General features: G+C 46.9%; 1 protein-coding gene and 1 long non-coding RNA gene across 3 annotated transcripts in view; one reads left to right on the top strand and one right to left on the bottom strand.

Moving 5' to 3' along the window:
* Window positions 1-515, bottom strand: part of LOC138785298 (uncharacterized) — a 54845-nt gene extending 54330 nt beyond the window's left edge. Inside the window, exon 1 of the long non-coding RNA XR_011362092.1 lies at window positions 461-515. This is a non-coding gene — a long non-coding RNA (uncharacterized lncRNA). The remainder of the gene's footprint in view (window positions 1-460) is intronic.
* The window catches only part of TOP3B (DNA topoisomerase III beta), a 52482-nt gene that overhangs the window by 5754 nt on the left and 20415 nt on the right, over window positions 1-26313 (top strand). The window contains exons 1-7 of one of the 2 annotated variants that reach the window (XM_069961107.1): window positions 611-693; window positions 11367-11498; window positions 17006-17112; window positions 18054-18128; window positions 18648-18844; window positions 19616-19772; window positions 22322-22435. In XM_069961107.1, the coding sequence (XP_069817208.1) occupies window positions 11432-11498; window positions 17006-17112; window positions 18054-18128; window positions 18648-18844; window positions 19616-19772; window positions 22322-22435 (717 nt within the window). In that variant the 5' untranslated portion in view covers window positions 611-693; window positions 11367-11431. Of the gene's footprint in view, window positions 1-610; window positions 694-11366; window positions 11499-17005; window positions 17113-18053; window positions 18129-18647; window positions 18845-19615; window positions 19773-22321; window positions 22436-26313 lie in introns of those variants that run through there. The other variant, XM_069961106.1, reaches the window with a different exon arrangement.

Below are 26313 nucleotides of genomic sequence, written 5' to 3'. Positions count from 1 at the left end.
AGCTCTCTGCTGCCACCTCTGTCCATGTCAGAAACTGTCCAGAGCAGGAGCAAATCCCCATAGAAAACCTCTTTTGCTCTGGACAGTTCCTGCCATGGACAGAGGTGGCAGCAGAGAGCACTGTGTCAGACTGGAAACAATACACCACTCCTTATAGATTCTGTGCTCGCTCAAATGCTCCAACGGGTACCCCTGCTGAGATGGTGACCCTTCCCCACACATTGGGGCACATTTATGAATGTAAAACAGAAACGGCACAGATTTTTAATGTACGCCCCACTCGCCTCCTGCATTTAATTTATCATAGTTTATGCCTGATTTACTAAGAGGCCTGCACCTCTTAGTAAATGTAATGGACTGAATGGGAGGGGGTCTTTATTTAAGATTGGCATACGAGTACACCGGCCTTAAAGTGGATGTAAAGCAAAATAAATGTGTTATTTTTAGTAAAGAAGCTTACATCACTGGACTATTTTCTTCCCTATATATCTGATTACTTCCTGGTTTCCTCTCTGAACTCTGACCCCGCTGTTGCCATGCAATAGTGCAGACACTGTCCCACAATCCCCCTTGCTGCATGTGAAGTGAAAACCAACTGCCAGTACTAATAAGACAGATCATGTGACTGGGATTGAGCTGAGCATGAGTGACCCAAGATAGTGGACGCCTGGCGGCCGTAACCAAGGGCGACAGGTTATGAAACTAAGCAGCACATGGGGGATTAGGGAGTCTATATCTCTCAAACAGGACATATCAGAAATGCTTGTACATTGGAAATACAGTGGTGCCTTGGATTACAAACATAATTTGTTCCGGAACCGTGCTTGTAATCTAAATTCATTCTTAAACCAAAGCAAATTTTCCCATAAGAAATCACTGATATGCAGACAATTGGTTTCACACCCCAAAAATAATGATTTTTTTTAAATTCTTTATAACATGTAAAACAAATGAAACAAACATTACAGCAGTAGTGGTAGTAGTACAACAGGCTACAATAGAGAAGCAGGGCTGCTGTCAGAGGTCTGTGTGGTCACATGACAGCAATGGGGAAGGGGGTGTGTTCAGCATAGACCAATCAGAATTTAAGAATCACAGAGATGTGCAGGAGGACAGTGACAGAAACTTTATATACAACAGTTTGAATACCTCAGTGTGAGTGCCGGCACATTGTGCTGTTCTCCTCACTTATCTGTATGTTATTCAGATGTTTTTATAACTGCATTGTTTACATTCATTCCTTGTTGTATTCATTACATGTATTCTTGTTGTGCTGCCATCTGCTGGCCAAGAGTTTAGACTCCCCTCCATTTTCGCATTTTTTGGTTTGTCCCTTAGTGGGTGTGTCTTATAGCCCAGTCTCCACGTCACTTCCTGTAGCAGGCATTCTTCATCCTGCTTCTGACTGGAGAAGTAGTGCTTGCTTGGGCTTATCAGAGTCATAATCTTCTGACCAGAAATTACAAGTGTCAGCAAGGTATCTTCTAGGAAAGCAGCAACAGCACAATATAACTACTATACCGCATCTGTGACTAAGCTGTATGTGACGTTATTAAACTACGTTCTGCTCAATTTCCTACTCTACCTGACGCTTATTCTGGTTCCTGTCTGCCTCATATGCTGGAATACAAGGTAGGAATTCTCCAGTCAGGCCCACTAGTCAGATAAACCTTCACTCGCCGCATGTGGGGACAGAACAGTCAGAAGATTCACTTAAAAAGCCCAAAATCACAGCTAGAAATTGCCTGTAACCCAGACCAGTCAGAGGTCTCCATAGCAACAAGCACATGGTCAGCTAATCTGAGACAGCACGTCTGGACAGGCCTCAGGACAAGCACAGTGTGTGTCTGCTGTATTCTACACCTGCATAGAAGTCTTCCACAAAGCATCCCAAGCTGTTTCTCATATCTTACATGAACCTTTCATCACTCAGTAGAAGGACAGATTTGTGTGTGAAGCTCCCTCTGACCATACCCCTCCTAAGAGACTTGCTGCATACTACCTCCCGTTGGTCTGGCCACCCAGACTTGAAAACCCCACAAATCACTCAAATAACGCTGGGAATCATATCGGGGTGTCCTAAAGAAGCTGTGCTGCGATTTTCAGACCCCAATTCCAAAGTTAATTTTCTTAAAGAGACAGTACACTTTAAATCAAAATGGCCGAAAAGCATCCCGAGCAACTCCCCAGTGATAAAACACAGCAAAGACAAGCTGATAGTGATGATTTGGAACAGCAGGAAGCAGAACTCACACTTCCAACAGACCAAGTTGTCCGACCAAGACGCTCTCTCAAACCGACACTAAAAGTAATTGAGAATTATCATACTGCAAAAAATGAGCTCTGTGATGACCTGGAAGAGAGATGGAAACGAGTTACCTCCCTCATGGCAAGTTTTCAATCCTTCAAGGGTGACGCCGAGAGTCAACAAGATGCTGTCGCACGGCTGAATACAGAGCATGAAAGATATAAGAGACTGTTTGCAAAGTATATCACCTTCTTAAAAGCCTCTAATATCGATGAAGCCTTAACAGAGCTGATCAAGGCAGAATCATCAGAAATAGAAAGAGACGCCATGGTGCAGAATGCTAAAGATAAAGCGGAGCTCCGTATCTCTCATCTACAAGAGACTAGATCGCACAGATCAAATTCATCTAAACGTTCATCACGGTCATACAGATCCTCGTGCTCAAGAAGCTCAGTCCTGAGTGACAGAATACTAGAGGCCCGCATAGATGCAGAGCAATCCAAAATAAGACGTGCCTTCAGAGAAAAGGAAGTAATGGCCGAAGCTAAGGCTAAAAAAGAGAGTGCAGAAGCAGAGGCTCAGATAAAGATCCTTCAAACAGAGATGGAAGAGGAAATTGCATTGGCCAAAGTAAAAGTACTTGAGCAAGCAATGAGCCAAGGTCTCGATCCAGTTTGCTTGCCACAAGAAACAGACAATCCTGTCGATCGCACCAATGACTATGTGCTGAATCAGTTACCTGCAGGCCCCCCTATTTCTAGCACCATTCAAGCTGACAACACTGAAATCTCCAAGTCAGCTCTACCTGCAGCTACGGTGCCACCTATAGCACCCGCACAAACTGATGATCATCACCCAGATGTACCTTCTCAAGGACAACTATCACAGGAAGATGGTTACCGAGTGTTTTCTGGCGTAGTCGCACAGCACAAGCAGCGGTCGTCAGAACTTATAGAGGCTAAACCACAGCTCAACCCTGCAGCAACATCATTCTACCCTGGAACATCTCACCCTTTCACGCCAACCAACCCATACGCCCAAGGGGTACAACGAGTTGACACGGCAACAAGAAGTGAGAAAACAGATATATCTGAGTTCGCAAGGTACATGGTTAGCAGGGAGCTGATCAACACCAGTCTCTCCAAATTTGACGACCGCGCAGAGAGCTACAGAGCCTGGAAAGCAACCTTCAAAGCTGCCATCGCCAACCTCAACCTTACCGCAGAGCAGGAGCTTGATCTCATGGTCAAATGGCTGGGCCCTGGCTCTACAAATCGCATCAAGAGCTTAAGGACTGTCTATGTGGGACAAGCTGAAGCAGGTCTTGCCGCTGCCTGGCAGAGACTTGAACGTACCTTTGGCAGTGCCGAAGCAATAGAGAAAGCCCTGTTCAAGAGACTGCAGAATATCCCAAAGATTAATCTGAAGGAAGTCCACAAGCTTCAGGACTTGAGTGATCTGCTCATGGAACTGGAACTTGCTAAAAGAGATCCTCGTCTATCTGGACTATGCTATCTGGATACCGCCCATGGGGTAAACCCAATCGTCACAAAGCTGCCATACAGTTTGCAGGAGAAGTGGGCAACATCAGTCTCAAGATATAAGAGAGCACATGATGTCACCTTTCCACCATACATCCACTTCTGCAGGTTCATCGACGAACAGGCCCAGATGAGGAATGACCCCAGTCTTGACTTCCTGGAGCTCAACACTCCAGCTGCATCATCATCAAGGTATGAAGGTGCCACACAGAAACACAGAGACTTTAAGAGCTGTGCGAGTGTTAGAAAGACTAACCTGCCACCACCTGCAGCATCCACGGGTAAGCACCAAACTAACTCATCAAGAGACAAGTCCTTTAATCGTGAATGTCCCATTCATAAAAAACCTCACTCACTAAATAAATGCAGAGGCTTCAGGTCCAAACCCATACAGGAACGCAAGAAAATCCTCACTGAGCTAGGAGTATGTTTCAGATGCTGCGCCTCATTGGAGCATATGGCTAAGGACTGTAAATCTGCCATTAAGTGTGAGGAGTGTCACAGCGACAGACATGTCACGGTTATGCACCTAACCCCACTCACCAGCGATTCATCGGCTGAAGTTACCAGTATTCCCACTACAAGCCATGGCGGGGAGCCTCAGAATCGTGCTAACTCTACCACTGATGTTTCCTGTTCATGCTCGGAGGTATGTGGGGAGAGCCAAAGGGACAAATGTTGTGCCAGAATATGTCTGATCAAGGTTTACCCAGAAGGACAACCAAAAAAGGCTCTAAAAATGTATGCAATCATTGATGACCAGAGCAACCGGTCCCTAGCCGGACCTAAATTCTTTGAAGCCTTTGGGATCGAGGGACCCACAAAACCCTATACCTTAAACACCTGCTCAGGCAGCATAGAGACTTGTGGCAGAAGAGCACAGGGATTCATTGCTTCTCCCATCAATGGAGACACAGAGATACCCTTACCTACACTGATTGAATGTGACCAAATACCTGATCACAGGGATGAGATTCCTACCCCAGAAGCTGCATTTCACCAACCACACCTAAGGCACCTGACCAGTGTTATCCCACCCTTGGATATGGACGCTGAAATTCTACTCCTGCTTGGCAGAGACAATCTAAGGGTACACAAAGTGCGTCAGCAGTGTAACGGTCCTGACTATGCCCCATACGCCCAGAGACTGGACTTGGGATGGGTAATCATTGGGAATGTATGCTTGGATCAATCAGGAATTGACTCCTTTAAGACTTACGTGCACAGGGACGGACGCACATCTTGCATCAAGCCGTGCCCTCATCACTATAAAGTCAAAGAGAAACCTCCAGACCTCATACAGCTGCCTGACGTCATTCCCTCCCCCTATGCTGACAACTTGGGGAGATCAGTGTTCCTCACAACGAAGGATGACGATAAAGTAGCCTTGTCAGTAGAGGACAGAGACTTTGTCAAGATAATGGACAGTGAATTCTCTAAGGAGGAAACCAATCACTGGGTTTCTCCACTACCGTTCAGAGCGTCCAGGGTAAGACTCCCAAACAACCGGGAACAAGCTTTGCAAAGATTTAACTCTCTTCAGCGTTCCCTAAACAGCAAGCCTGAAATGAGAGAACACGTTGTCACGTTTATGGAAAGAATATTCCGGAACAACCATGCAGAACCAGCTCCATCTTTGAAGAAGAACGAGGAGTGCTGGTACTTACCTTCATTCGGAGTATACCATCCCAGAAAACCTAATCAAATTAGGGTTGTATTTGACTCAAGCGCCAAACATCAAGGTGTGTCTCTTAACGACGTCCTTCTCACAGGTCCCAATCTGACAAATAACCTTGTCGGAGTCTTGATGAGGTTCAGAAAAGAGCCTGTTGCCATCACCGCTGATATTGAACAGATGTTCCACTGCTTCATAGTCAGAGAGGACCACAGGAACTTCCTCAGATTTCTGTGGTACAAGGACAATGACACCACCAAGGAGATGATGGAGTACCGCATGAGGGTACATGTATTTGGGAACAGCCCTTCACCTGCTGTAGCAACTTATGGCCTTCGCAGAACCGCCAAAGAGGGAGAGTCCCAGTATGGAAAGGATGCCAGAGACTTTGTAGAAAAAGACTTCTACGTAGATGATGGACTCAAATCATTACCTACTGAAGAAGAGGCAATTGATTTACTTAAAAGGACTCAAAACATGCTGTACCAAGCCAAACTACGGCTACACAAAATCGCTTCAAACAGCCTGGCTGTCATGAGAGCCTTCGAGTCAGATGATCATGCTCCTGGATTCAAGGACATAAACCTGGGTCAAGACGATCCACCAGTGCAAAGAAGCTTAGGCCTGAGGTGGGATCTGTCCGCCGACTCCTTTGGCTTTCAAGTAAGTTGTGCAGACAAACCCTTTACAAAACGTGGTGTCCTGTCAGTTGTGAACAGCCTATACGATCCACTGGGATTTGTAGCGCCCATCACCATACAAGGTAAATCCCTACTGAGACAGCTTTCTGAAACCATCAAGGATTGGGATGCCCCCCTTCCTTCTGATAAGGAGCAAAAGTGGGAAGCCTGGAAGCAATCTTTGTATGCCTTGGATAAGATCAACATCCCAAGATGCTATGTCAAAGCCTCACTTACTGCCAGCAAGGGGAAGGAACTCTACGTGTTCTCGGATGCTTCCACAGAGGCCATAGCAGCCGTTGCCTACCTCAAGGCGACAGAACCCAACAGTCAAGTTCATATTGGGTTCGTTTTTGGCAAAGCCAAGTTAGCCCCCAAGCCTGATCACACTATTCCCAGGCTTGAACTTTGCGGAGCTGTATTAGCAGTGGAGATTGCAGACTTCATACAGCAAGAACTGGGTGCCGACATAGACGAGGTCCGGTACTACACTGACAGTAAGGTCGTTTTAGGTTACATCTACAATCAGACCAAGCGATTTTATGTGTACGTCAGTAACCGCATTCAGAGAATCAGGAGGTCCTCCAAACCTGAACAATGGCATTACGTACCATCCGAGCTTAATCCCGCAGATCACGCCACCAGGCCTATGTCTATAGGTTCCTTTGCAAACTCTTCATGGCTTACAGGCCCAGAATTTCTGCTGGAACAGACAGAGGAACATGTTCAGGAGGTCTACAGCATCCAAGATCCAGATAATGATCCAGAAATCCGCACTGAAGTCGGCGCATTAGTCACTGGAACAAAGCCACCTTCCAACCTCAATTGTCAACGTTTTGAACGTTTCTCCAGTTGGATGAGACTTGTTAGGACTATTGCAAGGTTGGCGCATATTGCAAGATGCCATCACCATAAGCCTGGAGATCACGATTGTCGCGGCTGGCATGTCTGCCATAAACCCCTCTCTGCTGAGGACATTTCTCATAGTGAATCCCTTATAATACGTCATGTGCAGCAGGGGGAATTCAGTGCTGAGTGGAAGTGCTTGTACGACAAACAGCAGGTTCCAGTGAAAAGCCCTATTGCTAATTTGAATCCATTTATGGACAGTTTTGGTTTGCTAAGGGTTGGTGGTCGACTCAATCAAGTTGACCTAGGAGTTGCAGAGCAAAACCCTCTCATCATTCCCAGCAAACATCACATTACCACCTTGCTGATCCGGCACCACCATGAAAGGACTGAACACCAAGGAAGGCAAATAACAGAGGGCAAGTTACGTTCTGCAGGCCTTTGGATTCTAGGCATGAAGAGGCGTGTGGCGCACTTACTGCATGACTGTGTACATTGTCGTAAAGCAAGGGGAAAACAGTTATACCAACAGATGGCTGACTTGCCTGCGGACAGACTAAGTACTGAGCCACCATTCACCTATGTTGGCCTAGACGTCTTTGGGCCATGGATGGTGTCTGCACGCAGGACCCGTGGCGGCCACGCTAACAGTAAGCGTTGGGCCGTACTATTCACTTGCATGAGCGTGCGTGCCGTTCACATAGAGGTGATAGAATCCATGGACGCATCCAGCCTGATTAATGCTTTAAGACGCTTCTTCGCAGTCAGAGGACCTGTGAAGCAGTTGAGGTCTGACCGTGGAAGCAACTTCATTGGAGCATGCCGAGAACTGAATATTGGCACCAAGCCCATCCAAGATCAGCTGGCAGAGAAGGGTTGCACCTGGATTTTCAATCCTCCTCATAGTTCCCACATGGGAGGCGCCTGGGAAAGGATGATCGGGATCTCCCGCAGCATCTTGAACTCTATGCTTATGGATGTGAATTCTTCAAGACTCACACATGAGACTCTGGTTACTCTTCTCGCTGAGGTTTCCGCCATCATCAACTCAAGACCCCTTGTTCCAGTATCAATGGATCCTGAAGCACCAGCTATACTGACTCCAGCTACTCTTCTCACCCAGAAAACTGGGAATCAACTGACGCCAAGTAGAGAGTACACTCATGGAAACATCTACCAAAAACAGTGGAAACGTGTACAACACTTAGCGGATTACTTCTGGAACAGATGGCGAAAGGAGTATCTTGTGATTCTTCAAGGAAGAAGAAAATGGCAACACCAGAAACCAAACTTGAAAAAAGGAGACCTCGTATTGATGAAGGAACAACAAACCGAAAGGATGGACTGGCCTATGGGACTAGTTACAAAAGTTCTTCCCAGCAAGGATGGCAAGATCCGGAAGGTGGAGTTGAAGATCTCCAGGAAGGGTGAGACCAAAACGTTTGCAAGGCCTATCAACGAACTGATCCTGATATTGCCTGTTGAGGATGTTCCTGGCGGATGAACAGGATTGAACTTCCTTTAAAGAACTTTATCCCTCAGTTATGAAACAGGATTATCTCACTGTTTATATTGCATATTAACATGTTTTGTTTCAGGTTCTGCACTATATTTCATAGAAATTAGTTTGTAGTGAAATCCCCCTATGGGAATTTCAGACGGGGAGTGTGCTGTTCTCCTCACTTATCTGTATGTTATTCAGATGTTTTTATAACTGCATTGTTTACATTCATTCCTTGTTGTATTCATTACATGTATTCTTGTTGTGCTGCCATCTGCTGGCCAAGAGTTTAGACTCCCCTCCATTTTCGCATTTTTTGGTTTGTCCCTTAGTGGGTGTGTCTTATAGCCCAGTCTCCACGTCACTTCCTGTAGCAGGCATTCTTCATCCTGCTTCTGACTGGAGAAGTAGTGCTTGCTTGGGCTTATCAGAGTCATAATCTTCTGACCAGAAATTACAAGTGTCAGCAAGGTATCTTCTAGGAAAGCAGCAACAGCACAATATAACTACTATACCGCATCTGTGACTAAGCTGTATGTGACGTTATTAAACTACGTTCTGCTCAATTTCCTACTCTACCTGACGCTTATTCTGGTTCCTGTCTGCCTCATATGCTGGAATACAAGGTAGGAATTCTCCAGTCAGGCCCACTAGTCAGATAAACCTTCACTCGCCGCATGTGGGGACAGAACACACATTATAGCTGAAGTGTGTATAGCTGAGTGTGAGTGCAGGAACATTATAGCTGCAGTATGTATAGCCGAGTGTAAGTACAGACACATTATAGCAGGAATGAAGAGGATGGGAAACACAAGGGCTGACAGAGACTGAAGGGAGTATGAGGGAATAGGCAGGGCAGATGTGGGCACATAAATGCTGCGCTCTTTGTCTGGGGAGAGAGGGGTTACAGCTATGGAGAGATTACCTCCACAGTCCTGTCACCTGATGTAAGCCCCAGCCTGAAGTGGATCTGCTATGATTTGGAAGGTGAGGGAGACCTCCTGGGTCAGAGTACAGGGCTGTAGACCCCGCTGTGCAGACCATGCCCCTCCCCCACTCCCCCTCCCACCCAGTACAGGGAGCTCTTAAACCAAAGCAATGCTCTTAAACCAAGTTACAAATTTGAAAAACTGTGAGCTTTTCTTGCAAAACGCTCTTAATCTAAGTTACTCTTAAACCAAGCTGTATGTTTCATTTAACATAATGCATGTGTATAGACCTAGTTTTCTTCCTGACACCTCCCCTTTAATAAATCTCCCCCATTGACCTATAACTGATGGCCTATCCTGAGAATAATTCAGTGTATAATGGTGGATGACCTTGGAGTTTGTGATTGAACGGTTCTCGCAGACATGGTCGGCAATCCCTCTCCCCTCCCTAAACATTCCTCCAAGGCTTTATAATGAGGTGCTGCGAGAAGAAAGACCCTATCTATATGGCCGGAGAGTGCCCTGACAAGAAGCGGACACTGAGAGAGAGTGGAGAGCCTTAACACTTTGTATATCTCAGGCTGTATACACGTAATAATATGTATATACACGGCCTGATGAAGAGTCCGGCTATGAGGTAGTCATCATTGTGTTATGTAGATGATCCTATGGGAGGCATTTTTATTGTTATTACAAAGATCACGAGTCACTACATGGGATTCTGGTAGTTTTTTTTTCCTTATCTCTGTTGCACGTTGTCCTATGCTTAAAGGGAATCTGTCAGCACTCGAACCCAGTCCAAATTGCTGAGAGTGTTATATAGGTCACGGCACCCTATTCAACATGGACTGATAAGCTACAGGTACCATTTAGCAGAAAATGTGTAATCTTCACTTTCTTAGTGTAATCAACGGGTCAAAGAGTTGCGGCTCTCCGGCCGTGCCGCGCTCTGTTACATCTCCTCCTTATATAATCATTTCAATAATTCCAAGCGCCGTAGCCAGGAAGAGCGATGCATGCGCAATGACGGAAGTAAGCATCACTGCTCAGGACGCATGCACCGCCCTTCCTGGCTACGGTGCTTGAAATTATTGAAATGATTATATAAGGAGGAGATGTAACAGAGCGCGGCACGGCCGGAGAGCCACAGCTCCTCTTCTACACATTTTCTCCTATACTGACTGATAAGCTACAGGTACCATGTTGAATAGGGTGCTGTGACCTATAAACCTCTGTCAGCAACTCTGGTCGTGCCTGAGTGCTGACATTTAACCCTTTAAGGACCAAGCCCAAAATGACCAGGGGGCCACGCAAATTTTCATTTCTGCTTTTTGTTTTTTTTCCTCCTCCCCTTCTAAGAGCTCTAGCACTTTCAGTTTTCTATCTACAGGCTGTGTAATGGCTTGTTTGTTACAGGAATAGTTGTACTTTGTAATGGCGTCTTTCATTTCACCATAACATGTATGATGGAATCCTAAATATATTATTTATAAAGATATAAATTGGAGAAATTGGAAAAAAAAAAATGCAATATGGTAACGTTTGGGGGGTTCCTGTGTCTACGTAATGCACTATATGGTAAAAGCGACATGATACTATTACTCTATAGGTCAGTCCGAACACAACCATATGCAGGTTACACAGATTCTCTAATGTTATATATTTTTTTTAATGAAATCCTTTTTTTTTTGCAATTAATTATTAATAAAATGGGCCTATTGTGACGCTTATAACGGCTTTATTTTTTCACCTACGGGGCTGTATGGGGTGTCATTTTTTCCGCCATGATCTCTTGTTTTTATTAATACCATATACCTCTGTTGATTTATTTAAAAATTTGATTTGCAACAGAGCCTCTGTAATGCTGGAGGAAGGATATAGTTGCCTGTTCCTCAGATTGGAGAATGTTAATATTTTATTTCACAAATTTTCTTACTGCCTAGGTGGTGCCACCTCTCGAAAAGGTTTAAATGGAGCCTGCTCTGTACACGAGTACAGCGGATCTTTCATGGGACAGAGTGTGCGGTTCAAGATGACTTCCGTCTGTGGCCATGTCATGAGCTTGGACTTTATAGGTAGGTCAGAGTTGCTGCACACCATTAGAAGTTCACATGAGATGAAATGAGAGCTGATCCAGTGCCCCTGTAGCAGCAGCACCTTCGCCCACGGTTGCCTGCTAGTCTGCTGTGTCTCTTGGTCCCCGTGACGTGATGTCTAGGCCCAGCTCGGAAATGCCTGCTCATCCAATCAGTGACTGAGACAGGACACCTCTGCAGTCACTGATTGGATGAGCGGGTAGTTCTTCAGATGTTTATGTCAGACATGATTGAATCCTCACTTCCTGGTCCATTCTGTCTCCACTTCTCTGCCCTCCACCTCCCTTCTGAAAAAAGAGGTCACGTGATCTCTGTCTCTTCTGTTGCCAGGCAAGCTGTAACCCCGCCCACCACTGATATCACACAGTGATCACCTGGCCAAGAGTGGGAAAACAACAGCCTCTCCTCAGTAGTATAGGGGAAAGGAGACACTGTTGTTTCACCCCTCTCGTTCACTAATCTAGATAAATGGGTAGATAGAAGCTGTGTTTACTGTGCAAAGCAGAAGCAGATTGAGCTAGTGGTGGGCAGATACTACAAGACGGGAGGGTACCCGGCAGTTGATTCTGAGGTGCTATGCATGCTGGGAGTTTCCTGGGCAGGTGCCATGATGTAAAACTGGGATCATTTGTAAAAGTTTGCTTTGTTTTTTTAATGAGATCGCTGAAGCTCCCCTTTTAGAGCGCTTACAAATGTGCTTAATTTTTTTTTTTTGTATACGATCTCTATCCTTTATATAAAAAGTAAGCCATGCTGTGACTTGGAATCTCTGACGTCTTTACATGCAGCACAAGCCAGAGCTTCTAACTTGTAAATCTACATGAATATGACCAGCCTCTTAAATGGGTATAGGCTCATTTGTTTTGGCATGTAGGTTTGGGTCTGTGGGTCTAGCTGTACGGCTGCCCATCCACAGTGGGAGCTGGAGCTCCCACATTCACTCTCGACTGCACGGCTGAAGCAGTGCCAATATCTTAAAAAATGTTAACAATGTTCGAAACTAGTAGTCGAGAATTTCCTCCATCTATTATCCCAGTTGACATAATGGTTTAAACAAAACAAACAATGAAGCCATTAGCATAGGTTCATGCATCTCACATTATAAAAGTGTAATCTAAGCACTTTGCCTGCATTCATTGTAGTGTGACCACAGCTATTTGTGTAGCTGAGCAGCCCGCATGGTTGTGGAGCAATTACTTCACTGCCTGGCTTCCCATGCAACTCTGTGTAGTCTAAGTGCAGGAAGCACAGGAAGAGGTTTAATGAGGTAGCTCAGCATGTAGCAGGGCCCTACATGAGGTCTTAATAAAAAAGGAAGGGCAGGTTTCGCAGCCACGTGTTGCATGTCTGCGGAGAGAAAGAGGCAGCAAGTCACAGTTTGTGAGGTATAAAGATCTAATGGATGGGAGCGCCCTCTGCTGGCCAAACGGAACAAAACAAGTCCCAAAATTAAAAGGAATTTGTCATCAGAAAATTTTTTTGTTTTTTAAAATCAAGATTTTGGGGGATTTTTTTTTCTCTAATTTTCAATTTTACCCTCAATTACAAAATAATCTTGAAATGTTGTAGTAAAATCTGTGCACCTTAGTCTTCAGAGTCTTTTTCCTTTTCTGACCAATGTTCTCAGGTGATTTGTGATTCGCAGTTATTAGAATCCTATATATATGTTAGAGATGAGTCCCTTGGTAGAAAAGCCTTTCTGGATAGTTTCTCATAAACAGTGGGAAGTGACGCTTTGCAGACTTAGTGACTCTGTACCCACAATCTGACTTCCCCAAACCACTTGTACCTTGGGATAGCTGCTTTTAATCAAAGATCTGTCCTGGGGTCCATTCAGCAGGTGATGCAGTTATTGTCCTAAAAAACAACTTTGAAACTTGCAGCCCTGTGTCAAACTGCCGTGGCCTAGAGTGTCTGTGCCCTAACCTTGCACCACCCCTCCGTCATTCCTCCCCGCCCTCCTTATCATTAGGAATGCCACTGGCAGGATTTTTTCTATTACTCGGCAGTGAACATTGCACAGGTACCTTAATGATCCATGAGCTGTGCTCACACAGGTGATGAATAGGAGAATACCTGCCTGGGGCATTCCTAATGATGAAGAGGGTGGGGAGAAGGGACAGAGAGGTTGTGCCAGCTTAATACACAGACTTTCTAGGCCACGCCAGTTTCACACCGGGCTGCAAGTTTAAAAGATGTTTTTTAGGACAATTACTGCATCACCTGCCGAACGGACCCCAGGACAGATCTTGGATTAAAAGATCTTGGATTAAAAGCAGCTATCCGAAGGTACAAGTGGTTTGGGGGGGGAGGGGGGCAGATTGTGGGTACAGAGTTGCTTTAAGGGTTCAAACCCACTTGCTGGATCTGCAGCGAGTCTCCATGCTGCGTTTTTGCAGCGAGACTCGCTGCAGATCCCAGCCCTATACTTTCATTAGCAGAGAAACTCGCAGCAGGGATGTACATCCCTGCTGCGATTTTGTCTGCAGCCCTCCCCATTAACCCCCTAGCCGCCGGACATTATACATTACCGGGTCCCCGTTCCTGCTTGCTTCGGGGCTCCCGGTGTCTTGACGGCCAGCCCGGCCAATCAGTGTGCTGCGACCGGGCAGCGTACTGATTGGCCGGGCAGAACGTGCCGGGAGCCGCCGAAGCAAGCAGGAGCGGGGACCTGGTAATGTATATCCTGCCCATCCCCCCTGCAGCCCCGATCGCCCCCAGCCCCCGGCCGCATGATCACCCCCCGGCCGCACCCTCCGGCCGCATGATCGCCCCCCGCACCCTCCGGCCGAATGATCGCCCCCCGCACCCTCCGGCCGCACGATCGCCCCCCGCACCCTCCGGCCGCACGATCGCCCCCCGCAGCCCCCTGCAGCCCCGATCGCCCCCGGCCGCATGATCGCCCCCCGCACCCCCCCAGCCACACGGGCTGCGGGGGGGCGATCGGGGGGTGCGGGGGGCGATCGTGCGGCCGGCCGGTGCGGGGGGGCGATCATGCCCATCCCCCCTGCAGCCCCGATCGCCCCCAGCCCCCGGCCGCATGATCACCCCCCGGCCGCACCCTCCGGCCGCATGATCGCCCCCCGCACCCTCCGGCCGCATGATCGCCCCCCGCACCCTCCGGCCGCACGATCGCCCCCCGCAGCCCCCTGCAGCCCCGATCGCCCCCGGCCGCATGATTGCCCCCCGCACCCCCCAGCCACACGGGCTGCGGGGGGGCGATCGTGCGGCCGGGGGGTGCGGGGGGCAATCGTGCGGCCGGCGGGTGCGGGGGGCGATCATGCGGCCGGGGGGTGCGGGGGGGGCGATCATGCGGCCGGGGGCTGGGGGCGATCGGGGCTGCAGGGGGGCGGGCAGGATATACATTACCAGGTCCCCGCTCCTGCTTGCTTCGGCGGTTCCCGACACGTTCTGCCCGGCCAATCAGTGCGCTGCCCTGCCGCAGCGCACTGATTGGCCGGGCGGGCCGTGAAGACACCGGGAGCCCCGAAGCAAGCAGGAACGGGGACCCGGTAATGTATAATGTCCGGCGGCTAGGGGGTTAATGGGGAGGGCTGCAGACAAAATCGCAGCAGGGATGTACATCTCTGCTGCGAGTTTCTCTGCTAATGAAAGTATAGGGCTGGGATCTGCAGCGAGTCTCGCTGCAAAAACGCAGCAAGGAGACTCGCTGCAGATCCGGCAAGTGGGTTTGTACCCTAAAGGAGGATCGCATAAATGAAAGTATCTGTAGGTAGTGGTAATGTGAGCATTGTGGGAGGTTACACTTCTTAGATCAGTAAAATAGGAACGATCAGCTGAGGAGCCAGTCATTGGCTGATCATTGCCTTTCAACATGTTTAAAAATCGTTAGCCGGCGACCGTGCATCGTTGGTGCATAATAAAGACATATACTTACCTGCCCACCACCCGTCTTTCCCCACACACAGGAACGGTCAGTGTTGTCTATGAGGAGGGGTAAGCCGCAGTAAGAGCACTGTCTTGCGGCTTAGCTCTAACTAAACAAAGGGGCAACCTGTGATTTTCCATCACGCATCTCGACCCCTATCTCCACCAACATCAAATGTCGGTGGTGGTTTTAGACAGCCCCACCCATCTTATATTGGTGGCCAAATCTGCCACAACCAGCGAGTTTGGCTGATCAAAGTCAAAATTGTATTGAGACCTTAAAGGTGGCTGCTGCTGATTGCTGATGTCTGTCATGGCCGACCCCTTTGTTAAGAAAGAAAGAGATACAGCTTACCCCTCCCATTCCCATAGAGAATGCAGTATCGTTTGGCTGGGTAGACCGGGCGGCAGACAGGGACATAACTGACTGCGGACCATCAGTTATTGAACTTTAGTCAGGACCTTATGCCCCTATTCCACGAGTCGTTTGGAGGAGCAAACGAGCGCTATTAGCGCTCGTTTGCTCCTTGTTCCCCGCTCGCTGCCGCCGCTATTCAACGCGGCGGCAGCGAGCGGGTGAGTGCGGGAGGGGCGGCGTGGAGCTGCTGGGGGGGGCTGCCCGGGGGATCGCTGATCGTCCGGGCAGCCCATAGGATATAGCAGCATCTGCTGCCGACGGTCCTATTCAACGGAGCGCCGGCAGCAGATCGCTGCTATATCAGTCGCTTGTTTTTCAACATGTTGAAAAACAAGCGACTGCAACGATCAGCCGACATGAACGATGTCGGCTGATCGTTGCACTCTATTCCACGGGACGAATATCGTTCGTAGCTGCCGTTATCGGCCGAATACGAACGATATTGCTTCTCTAAACGACCCGTGGAATAGGGCCTTGAGGCTGGGTTCACACTATGTATATTTGAGGCTGTATTTGTGAGGCTGTATAGCAACCAAAACCAGGAGTGGATTGAAAACACAGAAAGGCTCTGTTCACATAATGTTGTAATTGAGTGGATGGCTATCATTTAATGGCAAATATTTGCTGTTATTTTAAAACAACGGCTGTGGTATTGAAATAATGGCCGTTATTTACTGTTATATGGCGGCCATCCACTCAATTTCAACATTGTGTGAACAGATCCTTTCTGTGTTTTCAATCCACTCCTGGTTTTGGTTGCTATGAGGACCTGACATGAGGACCAAATACTGCCTGAAATATACATAGTGTGAACCCAGCCTTAGACTGAAACCATTTTTCCACAGTTTTTAACTGCACCTTGGCTGCATCTGAACTGTGAGACCTTGGCCTTAAAGGGGTATTTCAAGAAGAACTCCTCCCCTTGGCTCCTTTCCAAAAAAAATTCCCTGACTCCTTTGTTTTGAATAAAGCCGGGGTATGGCATGTGACCCACAGCTGCATTCATTCTCTACGAAGGCGCCGGAGAGAGCTGAGTACTGCGCTCTGCTTTATCAAATGATAAATCTGGGAAACTATCAGACATTGGTCTTTGCCTTTTTAATGTTTTAATGCTGACTAGGTAAAGGTTTCAGATGTCTTGCTAATGCAGCATTGTATATCTATGAAATGCTTGTTTCAGGGAAATATAACAACTGGGATAAAGTAGACCCAGCGGAGTTGTTCAGCAAAGCACCCACAGAGAAGAAGGAGGCCAATCCCAAGCTCAGCATGGTGAAGTTCTTACAGGTGAGTGTATGTTATCTGTCCCCGATCAGTTGTTTGCATAAAAATCATTGTTATTCGGCTGCACGCCTCCCTGTGTAAATGTGGTGTGCAGCCGGCATTGATGTAAGTGCCCTATAACATGGGGCCATTGTATACGGAACAGGCCCGTATTGCCCTGTGTAATAGGACTAATAATCTGACAATGAACGAGGAAACGTTCCTTCATCGGCTGATCATGTTATTCTGACATGCCAAAAATGTACGGCCAATAGCCAGAAAGGGCCACCCATTTACTAGGTGGCCTTAGACAGTTCAATCTCCCCAAGGCCACCTAGTAAATGAGTGGCCCTTTCTGGCTATTGGTCATACATTTTTGGCATGTCAGAATAACATGATCAGCGGCTCTGGCCGCACGCTCCATTGTGTGCAGCGAGACTTCGGATGCGGCTGCCACATATGCGCTCGCTTCCGAATTCAGCAGCAGTGAAGATCATCCGGCTAATACTGCAGTACCAGCCGGGATGATCATGTCTGACACCAGTTGTACCGTGACCTGGCCGGGTCACTGAATGGCCGGTCTCTTATGCCATGTGAACATGGCCTCACATTGTAAGCTTTTTGAGGACTATTCCCAAGGGATTAAAGTGAATTCAGAATGTGTGTAAATGTGGCAATTTTTTTTTTAATGCAATTTTCTTCTAAAACATTATCTTAAAAAAACAGCAATAATCATGCTTTATAGCTGAGATTGAGCATGTAGACAATAATTGCCACGTTGGGCAAGTTTCTCAGTTTGGAATATCGCCACCAAGTGGTTAAATCTTTAAATAAAAAAAGATCTCTTACAGATCCATGTACTGCCACTTTATAAAGCATCTATTACACATGTGAGAACTCTGTGTGAAAATAACAATTATATAACAATTGATATATTAGATCTATCTTTCCATTATTTCACTCAGGTGGAAGGACGTGGATGTGACTATGTGGTCTTGTGGCTGGATTGTGACAAGGAGGGAGAAAACATCTGCTTTGAGGTAACTTGATAACGTATCATCACATTGGTTCTTAAAGAGACTCTGTCAGTAGGTTTATGGTGTCCTATCTCAGGGTTGCATAAACTAGTGACAGAGAAGCTGAACAGAATGATGTATCACTTACCTTGTTATGTGCAGCTGATCCAGAGATATCCTCCTAAATAACATGGTCAATAAGTAGTCCTCTCCATTATGTGCATGAGCTCAGTAGTCCTGGATATTCATGGGAAGCAGAAAACTCCGCCCACCAGCTGCTGATGCGGTGTATAGGCAATCAGCTGTCAGTCAGCAGCTGGAGGGCGGAGGGAGGGGTGTGGCAAGAATCCTATTCTCCTGCATATTAGGAGAATGGCTGAACAGAATGATTTCGGTATTACACCAATCTATGCAATCTTTTATATCACTAGTCTATGCTGCCCTCCTTTAAAACCGCATAAGCCTAACAGATTCCAATGAAGCTTTCACTGGTTTTGTTCTATTCACTGGATGCTGTAGTGTTTGGTCTTTCCTGTGTTTCAGGTCTTGGATGCAGTGCTACCAGTGATGAATAGAGCACATGCAGGGGAGCGGACGGTGCACCGTGCTAAGTTCAGCTCCATTACAGATACAGATATCTTGAATGCCATGAACAGACTTGGGGAGCCCAACAAGAATGAAGCCCTTTCTGTTGACGCCAGACAGGAGCTGGACCTCAGGATTGGCTGCGCCTTCACAAGGTTCCTGCATGTTCTTTCATTTTAAAGGGATTGTGTGATTGATGATTTTGCATTCTTTTACAGTTTATTATTAAGAATAGTTCTGTGATTGTAGAAAACCTTGTCTACTTGCATATGATATATATATTTATTTAGCAGCCTTGCTGATATATACTGCAGAATACCTGCATTGTATTGAAACAATAAAGCTTGTTGTTGTTATATAGTACACATATTCTTTATGCCTGTTCATCTTGCAGGTTGTATATGAATTGAGGACAATTAACTGAGGCTAATTACATTATTAGCTGTTACTAAATATATTATTAGCTCTGCAGCTTACCCGGAGACAATGCTCTTTGTAATGCAACAATTCAGTCTGCATAATGTCACTGTGTGGTTACAGAGGTTTGGGTGACCAGGAGAGCTGACCATACAATGCAAGCACCCCAGTATTCTCTGCTGCTGAGTGTGGACGCACAGTGAAGGGAGACAACTTGGTGGAAATTTAAGATGTACCCCTGGCATACTCCATGGAAAAGGGGCAGTTTCCCCCTTTTCCATGGCCAGTCATAACCCCCGTGGCAAGGCGGGATGAGACGTGGCCTCCTCCCATGCCAGATTTATCATGATTTGTGCCCGTTCACAGTTGGGAAACATTAGATGGTTGGCCAGCCATGCCGAATTCACTTAACTTGATCTGTTAATATGAAAGGATTTTCCAGAAGTGGAAAGTGCCTTTGTTTCTTTATATATTACATCTCACTTAATACGAGTGCTGTTTATGTGCAGGTTTCAAACAAAGTATTTTCAAGGCAAATACGGCAACCTGGATAGTTCTCTAATATCTTTTGGTCCCTGCCAAACCCCCACATTAGGATTCTGTGTGGAGAGACATGATAAGATCCAGTCATTCAAGCCAGAAACTTACTGGGTCCTTCAAGTCAAGGTAAGCCAGCCATGAAATGTTACTAGTAATATCTATTATATTGATCATAGTGGTGTCAGAGGTCAGCTCACTGACAGATATTGTAAAAAGCAGCTAGTATATTGCGTAGAGTCTAAAGGCCTAACTTGTACCATGTGAAAAGCCCCCCTGGTCCATCTAATCCACCCTTTTAGTATTAATCGAATATGTAACAGTGTAGTAGGCTCTCAAGAAGTGGGTGAAATAATACTATAGATGTAGCTGTAATGATTATATGTCAACAAATATTTAATGCTGCAATTCATAAACGGCAATAATCTAAAAGCATAGAAAAATAATTAAAAATACAATGAAATAAAGATACACGTATATATATCTGATAAAACGTCCACATGGACAGTAAAAATATCCAATAAATGGTGGAATGTATATATATAAATATACTAAGAAGAGAGCCAAGTGATGAGCACCGCGCCGGGCCCAGCGCGGTCACCCCACTTAAATAATGGTAGTCCCGAGTCACGGTTTTTAACCTAGGCTCGTATTGTTGTTGAGCCGGTGTACTTGTACTTTAGATAAATAATACTCCTTTTAGAATGAGATCATGCAAGGGAGAATTAAAAGACAAGTAAATGGTGGTGGGATATCCACCTCTCACCCTGCTGGTGATATCATCTGCAGTCAAATGCGGTATTGTGATGGTAATCCGTGAACCAGTCTCTGCGGTCAGCTTGGGAGCCGTGCAATCGCGGTCTAGTGCAACTATGCGTTGACTTGAGTTGTTGTGGCGTCCGCGTGGATGGAAGCGCGCGCTCCTTCCGGCTGCTGTTGTATAGGGTGCCAGGGGAATATGGCTCCGGTTCGGGATCTACGTTTGTAAACTTAGGTATAGTTTCTAAAAGGCTCTGTTATCCTGAATTCCCAGGACGCGTTTCAGGAGATCTGCTCGCTCCTTTCCTCAGCAAAAGGAATCTGGATAACTCTAATCATTACAGCTACATCTATAGTATTATTTCACCCACTTCTTGAGAGCCTACTACACTGTTACATATTCGATTTCTATTTTTATCCCGTTAGCGCCGGGACAGTAGTGCACTCGATAAGGGTGGATCCCATCTCTATGGAACAGGTGTAGCAGACCTCCCTCTTTTTCTTTTAGTATTACCCTTCTTATTATACAGCCCAGTATACCATTATATATACAGCCCAGCATACCATTATATATACAACCCAGCATACCCTTATATATACAGCCCAGTATACCATTATATATACAGCCCAGCATACCATTTTATATACAGCCCAGCATACAATTATATATACAACCCAGCATACCCTTATATATACAGCCCAGCATACCCTTATATATACAGCCCAGCAAACAATTATATATACAACCCAGCATACCCTTATATATACAACCCAGCATACCCTTATATATACAGCCCAGCATACCCTTATATATACAGCCCAGCATACCATTATACTATACAGCCCAGCAAACAATTATATATACAGCCCAGCATACCCTTATATATACAGCCCAGCATACCATTATATATACAGCCCAGCATACCATTATATATACAGCCCAGCATACCCTTATATATACAGCCCAGCATACCATTATATATACAGCCCAGCATACCATTATATATATACAGCCCAGCATATATATATATATAGCCCAGCATACCATTATATATACAGCCCAGCATACCATTATATATACAGCCCAGTATACCATTATATATACAGCCCAGTATACCATTATATATACAGCCCAGTATACCATTATATATACAGCCCAGCATACCAATAGATATATTCAGCCCAGCACACCATTATATATATACAGCCCAGCATACCATTCTATAAACCGCCCAACATACCATTATATATATACAGCCCAGCATATATATATATATATATATATATATATATATATATATATATACAGCCCAGCATACGATTATATATACAGCCCAGCATATGATTAGCTTTCCCCTGCCTGGTTGCCCTGGTGATTCATTTTAAAGTGAATCTGTACCGGACGCCACATACCGCAAAGTGTCAATACTGTTCTCTAGTCGTCACCATGCAATGTCTATTCCTGAGGTCGTCCTTTCTCCTGGGGCCAGTATTATGGTTAAAATCAAGTTTTATTGTGGCAGTGTGGGGAGTCAATGGGGCAGGGCCTAGAGCATCCGTACCCTAGGCCTCTCTTCCTGCATTAATCCAGCCCAGGGCCTTGCCAAAAAAGGAGAAAGGCGAGGAGAGAGGCGCTGCAAACCTAGGGCATGGATGCTGTTGGCCCCGCCCCATTGACTGCCCATCGCGCCGCCACAAGATTTGGCAGCCGGTACAGATTTGCTATAAGGCTTTCAGAAATCACTGTCCTTCTCCTCTGCAGTTTTTGCTAACACAGAACTGCCGATATGACGCTCAGATAGAGGATTCCTTCTCCCCAAGTGCATTATTTTACATGTGGAAACATTGAGCTGCAGTTTCCATTGTTTCGACCACTTATCTAGCAGAGCTAAATCATTATTTTTATGCCTTTTATTTAGGTTAGTCGTGGTCAGGAGTATTCTCTTACTCTGGACTGGGAACGTGTTCGGGTCTTTGACAGAGAAATTGCTCAGATGTTCTTAAACCTGGCGAAGACAAGCAGGGAAGCGAAGGTAACAGCTCATTCATTTTATTAGGATGTAGACTGTATCAGTCTTTCCAATGCCTCCTCCTCTCCTCCTTTGTGGTTGTGCAGTGGAGGGAGCAGTGCTTAAAGGAGAAGTCCAGTTAATTATTTTTTTTTAAGTATTGTATCGCCCCCAAAAAGTTATACCAATGACCAATATACACTTATTACGGAAAAAGGCGTATAAAGGGCTTTTTCCCTGAACTTGCTACTGCACCAAGGCTTCACTTCCTGGATAACATGGTGATGTCACTTCCTGGATATCATGGTGATGTCACTTCCTGGATAACATGGTGATGTCACTTCCTGGATAACATGGTGATGTCACTTCCTGGATAACATGGTGATGTCACTTCCTGGATAACATGGTGATGTCACTTCCTGGATAACATGGTGATGTCACTTCCTGGATATCATGGTGATGTCACTTCCTGGATAACATGGTGATGTCACGACCCGACTCCCAGAGCTGTGTGGGCAGTGGCTGCTGGAGAGCCACTCTCACTCATACAAACATATCAAGCCTGTCCAAGTATCCATCCCGTATCAAGTGCCTCTGCAAGGACAATCCTGGGGGAAAAAAATAGTTAATATGCTTCTGCACATACAGGGCTCCAGATGGCGACCAAAATGGTCGCCAATGCGACTGATATTTTGCAAATGGCGCCCAGATTTATTAATCTGGGCGCCATTTGCGACTGGCCCCGGCGGCGGCGCGCTGTCTCTTTAAGATGCGCGGCTGATGCGCGGCTGCCGGGGGTGTCCCGTCCTATCCCCGGCAGCGTGGCGCATCAGTGAGCTGCCTGGGGCCCTGACTTCCGGCACAGGAAGCGCGCGTCAGAGACGCTTCCTGTGTCAGAAGTCACAGCCCCGGCGTACAGGGAGCTCACCGACGCGCCGCGCTGCCGGGGATAGGACGGGACACCCCCGGCAGCCGCGCATCAGCCGGGGACAGCGTCCGAAGAAGAAGAGGATCGCCGGGGGAGCGGGTTGTCAGGTGAGTTTGTGTGTTTTAAATATTGCTTAGCATAGAGGAAAGGGGGGGGGCATCTATAATGGGGGGAGAAGAGAGTGCCATCTATAATGGGGGGAAGAGAAGGGGGGGCATCTATAATGGGGGGAGAAGAGAGTGCCATCTATAATGGGGGGAAGAGAAGGGGGGGCATCTATAATGGGGGGAGAAGAGGGGCCATCTATAATGGGGGGAAGAGAAGGGGGGGCATCTATAATGGGGGGAGAAGAGGGGCCATCTTCAAGGGGGGGAGAGGGGGCTAGCTATAAGGGGAGGGGTATCTATAAGGGGGGGAGAAGAGGGCATCTATAATGGGGGGGAGGAGGGGGCATCTATAATGGGGGGGAGGAGGGGGCATCTATAATGGGGGGAGGAGGGGGCATCTATAATGGGGGTAGAGGGGGTCATCTATAAGGGGATGGGGTATCTATAAGGGGGGAGAAGAGGGGGCATCTATAATGGGGGGGGAGGAGGGGGCATCTATAATGGGGGGGAGGAGGGGGCATCTATAATGGGGGTAGAGGGGGTCATCTATAAGGGGAGGGGGCCATCTATAAGTGTAGGGCAAACTGGCTGCAGACACTGGGAGATAGATATATGCACAATTATTATTATCAGGGCCCCTCAGGTGTCTGTATTGTAGGGGGTCACTTGCATTAGTCACTAGGTGAGAGATATATCTATCTATATACACATCTTGTGGGGGGGGGTCACTATGGCTGCAGTCATAAGTCTAGCTCAGTATGTATAGACTGTTGCAAGCTTTTAAAGGGAACCTGTCACCCCCGATGCCGGGGTGACAGGCTCCCAACCCCCCGTTAGAACCCCCTATACTCACCTCATCGCGCCGGGTCCCGCTTCTGAAGATGGTGGGGTCACGGAGATCTCAGCCGCTGCAGCCCGGCGCGCACACTGAGAGATGAGTCCAACACTCATAGAGAATGACGGAGCACTGGACTCTCCCGTCATTCTCTATGAGCGTTGGACTCATCTCTCAGCGCACGCCGGGCTGCAGCGGCTGAGATCTCCGTCACCCGACCATCTTCAGAAGCGGGACCCGGCGCGATGAGGTGAGTATAGGGGGGTTGGGAGCCTGTCACCCCGTCACCGGGGGTGACAGGTTCCCTTTAAGTTCAAGTTCAGAAGAGTAAGCCTCATTAAAAGGCTAGCCAAGTGAGGCTGAAGTACTGAGTCAGACTGGATATGGTTGTCAGACTGTATATGGTTGTCAAGTTGCAAGTTTCCATGTTGAACATTTTCAAACTAAGAAAAGAAAGGATCTAAAGGAGGAGGAGGAGGAGGAGGAGTATGCTGCCGTGGCCTCTGCTCACAGTAAGTCCCATGTAACATAACATTAATTTTACATGGTTTAAAATGTTGGCGACCAAATATTATATTTGGCGCCTAAATTTTTCATGTTAGGAGCCAATGGCTCCTAGGTAAATTTTTTAGTCTGGAGCCCTGACATATATACCCCTGACCTAAAGCGGCAATGCGGCCAATAATCTGTGACAGCGATCAGCTGAGGAGCAGGAAAAAGCATGGCTGTCTTTAGAGCTGGCATCAGATGCTGTCGGACGCACATCTTCGTGTATACCAGGGTTATGTGTGGCCGAGATTAATAAGAGAAAACTGACAGCACGGATATGTATATAAGATATGTACTGTATAGATCTATGCTGCCATTTTAAATTTCACAAGCAGCAGAGTCTCCCATTCTCTGGTTGCCAGCTGTATCTTTATGTCCCGCCTCCTCCAGAATGACTAACAGCTGGAGCGGGGCGGCATCTTAAGATACAGCTAAAAGACGGGAGACCTAATTGCTGGATCACAAGCAGCGTGGATGGTAAGTATACACTGCTGCTTGTGATCTTTAACCCCTTAACGACATAGGGCGTATATTTACGCCCTGATGCCGTTAAGGACGTTCAGAGCGGGGCCGCGCGGCGACCCCGCTCTGAACCGCGGCGGTCCCGGGTGCCGCTTGTAGCCCGGGACCGCAGGTATTAGCGGGCACAGTCCGATCGCCGTGCCCGCTAATACAGTAATCAGATGCAGCTGTCAAACATGACAGCTGCATCCGATTACCGGACGCAGCGTCATCCCTGGTGTCTAGTGGGGAGATCGCTCCTCCGGGATGTTATCCCGGAGGAGCGATCTCCGTAACTGAAGCCGGCCGGGGACCGCTCCAAGATGGCGCCGTCCCCGGCTCGGCACTCGTTTACTTCCGGCTGCAGCAACCGGAAGTAAACGAGTGCCTATCTCATGGATCTCTGCAGCATATCTATGCTGCAGAGATCTCTATGAGAGATCAATGCACTTATACTAGAAGTCCCCCAGGGGGGCTTCTAGCATAAGTGTAAAAGTAAAAAAAAAAGTATTGTTATTAGTAAAAAGCCCCCTTCCCTAATAAAAGTCTGAATCACCCCCCTTTTCCCAGGTTATAAATAAAAGTAAATAAATAAATAACATGTTTGCTATCGCCGCGTGCGCAATCGCCCGAACTATTAATTAATCTCGTTCCTGATCTCGCACGGTAAAAGGCGTAAGCGCAAAAAAATCCCAAAGTGCAAAATTGCGCATTTTTGGTCGCATCAAATACAGAAAAATTTTAATAAAAAGCGATGAAAAAGTCATATATGCGCAATCAAGGAACCGATAGAAAGAACACATCATGGCGCAAAAAATGACACCTCACACAGCCCCATAGACCAAAGGATAAAAGCGCTATAAGCCTGGGAATGGAGCGGTTTTAAGCGACGCATATTTGTTGACAATGGTTTGAATTTTTTACAGGCCATCAGATACAATATAAGTTATACATGTTACATATCGTTTTAATCGTAACGACT

Source organism: Dendropsophus ebraccatus, chromosome 3 (assembly GCF_027789765.1).
Source record: "Dendropsophus ebraccatus isolate aDenEbr1 chromosome 3, aDenEbr1.pat, whole genome shotgun sequence".
NCBI classification, from domain to species: Eukaryota; Metazoa; Chordata; class Amphibia; order Anura; family Hylidae; genus Dendropsophus; species Dendropsophus ebraccatus.
Note: the sequence above shows the minus strand (reverse complement) of the source record. Positions and strands in the feature narration are given on the sequence as shown.